At 36.0% G+C, this 2996-nt stretch overlaps 1 protein-coding gene across 1 annotated transcript in view; it reads left to right on the forward strand.

Moving 5' to 3' along the window:
* Positions 1-2996, forward strand: part of LOC107720854 (translation initiation factor eIF-2B subunit gamma-like) — a 46189-nt gene that overhangs the window by 25521 nt on the left and 17672 nt on the right. The window contains exon 7 of the mRNA XM_016528687.1: positions 2441-2530. Within this exon, the coding sequence (XP_016384173.1) occupies positions 2441-2530 (90 nt within the window). The remainder of the gene's footprint in view (positions 1-2440; positions 2531-2996) is intronic.

Raw genomic sequence — 2996 nt, forward strand, 5'->3', positions numbered from 1 at the left:
TATGTATATGTATGTGTATATATACTGTATATATATATATACAGTATATATATATATAATTATTAATTTTTTAAATTTTTTTTGCAAATTGTTTATTATTGTCATGAAATGATTCATTTAATATGTATGTATGTATTTATTTATTTTTGTTTTTGCAATTTATATTATCAGCATAATTTTATTGAAACTGTGGCAGCAAATGTAATCCACCTGGGACTGCATTGGTTAATGGTTAATTTTGGTTAATAATGGTTATTTTTTTAACCTTTTTGTATTTTTTTTTGTGAGATTATATTGAGATGCTACCTACAAATTATATACACTACTTTGCAAAAGTTTTAGGCCACTAGTATTTTCACCAACAACAAAAAAATGTTTTAAGCCAGTTATCTTTTGCTGTAGTGTGTCAGTAGGAAATATCAGTTTACATTTTCAAACATTTCTTTTGCCATTCATTGTAATAATCCAGTGCACAAGGAGTCTGACAACAGAGATCTGATCTCACCATCATCAGTCCGTCTGGAATGACATGAAGAAACCTGAGACAGACTAAATCCAGAAGAACTGTGGCAACATCTCCAAGACGCTTCAAGAAACCTTCCTACAAAGCTACAATACTGTGAGAAGTTTTAGGCACTTGTGTAAAAATGCTGTAAAGTGTAGATGCTTTCAAATATAATACCATAAATAGATTTTATTTATCAATTAAATTCTATTAACTAAATTAAATCAATATTTGGTGTGGCCAACCTTTGTGTTTAAAACAGCTTTTTTCCTACGTACACTTGCACATAGTTTTTCAGTTATCTTTGCAGGAAGGTTTTGGAGATGTTGCCACAGTTCTTCTTGATTTAGTCTCTCTCAATTTTTTCTTTCTTCATGTCATTCCAGACGTACTGGATGATGGTGAGATCAAATCTCTGTGTGGAGCACTGGCTGTTGTCAGACTCCTTGTGCATACAAAAATCTCAGTGCATTATTCCAATTAATGGCAAAAGAAATGTTTAGAAATGTAAACTGATATTTCCTGTTGACACACTAGAGCAGGGCTGCCCAAACTCGGTCCTGGAGGGCCGATGTCCTGCAGAGTTTAGCTCCAGCTTGCCTCAACACACCTGCCGGGAAGTTTCTAGTATGCCTGGTAAGACCTTGATTAGCTGGTTCAGGTGTGTTTGATTAGGGTTGGAGCTAAACTCTGCAGGACACCGGCCCTCCAGGACCGAGTTTGGGCACACCTGCACTAGAGCAAAAGATAGAAATAACTGACTTAAACCATTTTTTGTTGGTGAAAATACTAGTGGCCTAAGACTTTTGCACAGTAGTGTATATTTTCTGTAAAAAGATTAATTAAAAAAAAAAAAATTTTTTACAACGTATCAGTCAAATTGTATTCTAAATATTAATACAAAAATTATATTTGATAATTTAATGAATTTCATAATTTCTTATAGTTTTAACATTTTTTTTAATCTATTTCTTGAAATACTGAAACATTATTTCCAGGTTTAATTTAGATTTTGCATTCCAGAAGTCTTTTTATAACCTCACTGTTCGTGCTTTGCACTGCTGCTTGATAGTTTTGAATCATTGTGAATTGAGGCCATTGAGCAAAACCTTGACCCAGTAATCTTGATGTAAAGACTGTTCTCTCCAGGCATGCGAGTTTGCTTGTGTATGTGACTGGAAATCCTCACGTGCATCTGACAGCTTAACTTGCATTGCTGTCTAGTCTGCTTTACCTTTAGTAACACTTCAAGTTGTTCGTCAGGATGCACTGGACTCTTTCTCCATGTGAATCACTCTGGCCCCGGGGCAGCCATTTTGTGGGCCTCTCGTGGCACTGTGGAGGGGTTCTGGGAGCATTTTCATGTCAATGGCAGGCTATAAAACAGTCTGGGGGGTCCGACGGTGCTCCTGACATCTCACTACTCGCAGGCTGTGGCAGCAAACGTAATCCGGCTGGGGTTGCCATGGCAGCCGTGATGTAAATGTATGTTAAAAAATGGAAATTGTTATTTTATTTGTTTTTCGAGATTAAATGGAGATACTACCTCATTTCTTCTCATGTCACTTCACTTGTGTTTCACTTGTTATTCTTATTTTGGGGGTCATTATAGTTCTCAGTGCCTCAAAGAGACCAAGTGAGAGGAAAATTAAAGACTGCGTGGGACATAAAGGCAAGCTATATAGTCTAATTATAAAACATCTGAGGAAACCAGGGTAGCAGGATGCCTTACAGTGTTTTTGTCAGAGCTGTTATGTATTTACTTTGTTTCACCATCAAGCACGTTCCACGTTTACCCTGCGTTTTATTCTGGAGCAGCCGCAGCCTCCTTCCTCACATTTACTGTCATTATTTTTTTATTTGCACTCCATGATGCTCGTCTTCACTGCCCTCCCTTTCTCAAACACTTTTTTTATATGGATATCACTCTTCCAGACATCCCAGAATGCTCATCAAGACCGGCCTGCTGGATGCCCACCTGTACTGTCTGAAGAGATCTGTGGTTGATTTCTTAGTACACAACAAGTAAGTCAAGATTTCCCAAATGAAGGAAGAATTTCACAGCTTTCTGTGTCCATTTCTGCCAGTTGCATGTTGTGCCAAAATTCACATGCATTTTATGAGGATTATTTTGATGAGCCAAAAAAGAAGAAAGTTTTAGAATTTAAGTTACTACTTAAAAAAAAAAAAAGAAATAATAAGGTCTGCAAATTTATGACACTGACCGCATGAACTCCTTTTGAACGCAAGGTCAGATGTTGCATCCATTGAATCAATTTGCTCAAATCGTGCTGGATAACATCCAGATCATCAGGTTTTACACAAACTTCTGGAGTTCATGCTGCTTGCGTGCTGCTTTTATTAAAGCTAAATACTAACAAAATCATGTTCATTTTTCAGTTTAACTTTCCGCTCAAATTGTTATGAAGATTTTTAAATAAGATTTTTTATAATGACTAAGTTTGTATTGAATCAGAAATGTGTAAAAAAA

The sequence above is a fragment of the Sinocyclocheilus rhinocerous genome, unplaced genomic scaffold (assembly GCF_001515625.1).
Source record: "Sinocyclocheilus rhinocerous isolate Xijiao unplaced genomic scaffold, SAMN03320098_v1.1 scaffold931, whole genome shotgun sequence".
Taxonomy (NCBI): domain Eukaryota; kingdom Metazoa; phylum Chordata; class Actinopteri; order Cypriniformes; family Cyprinidae; genus Sinocyclocheilus; species Sinocyclocheilus rhinocerous.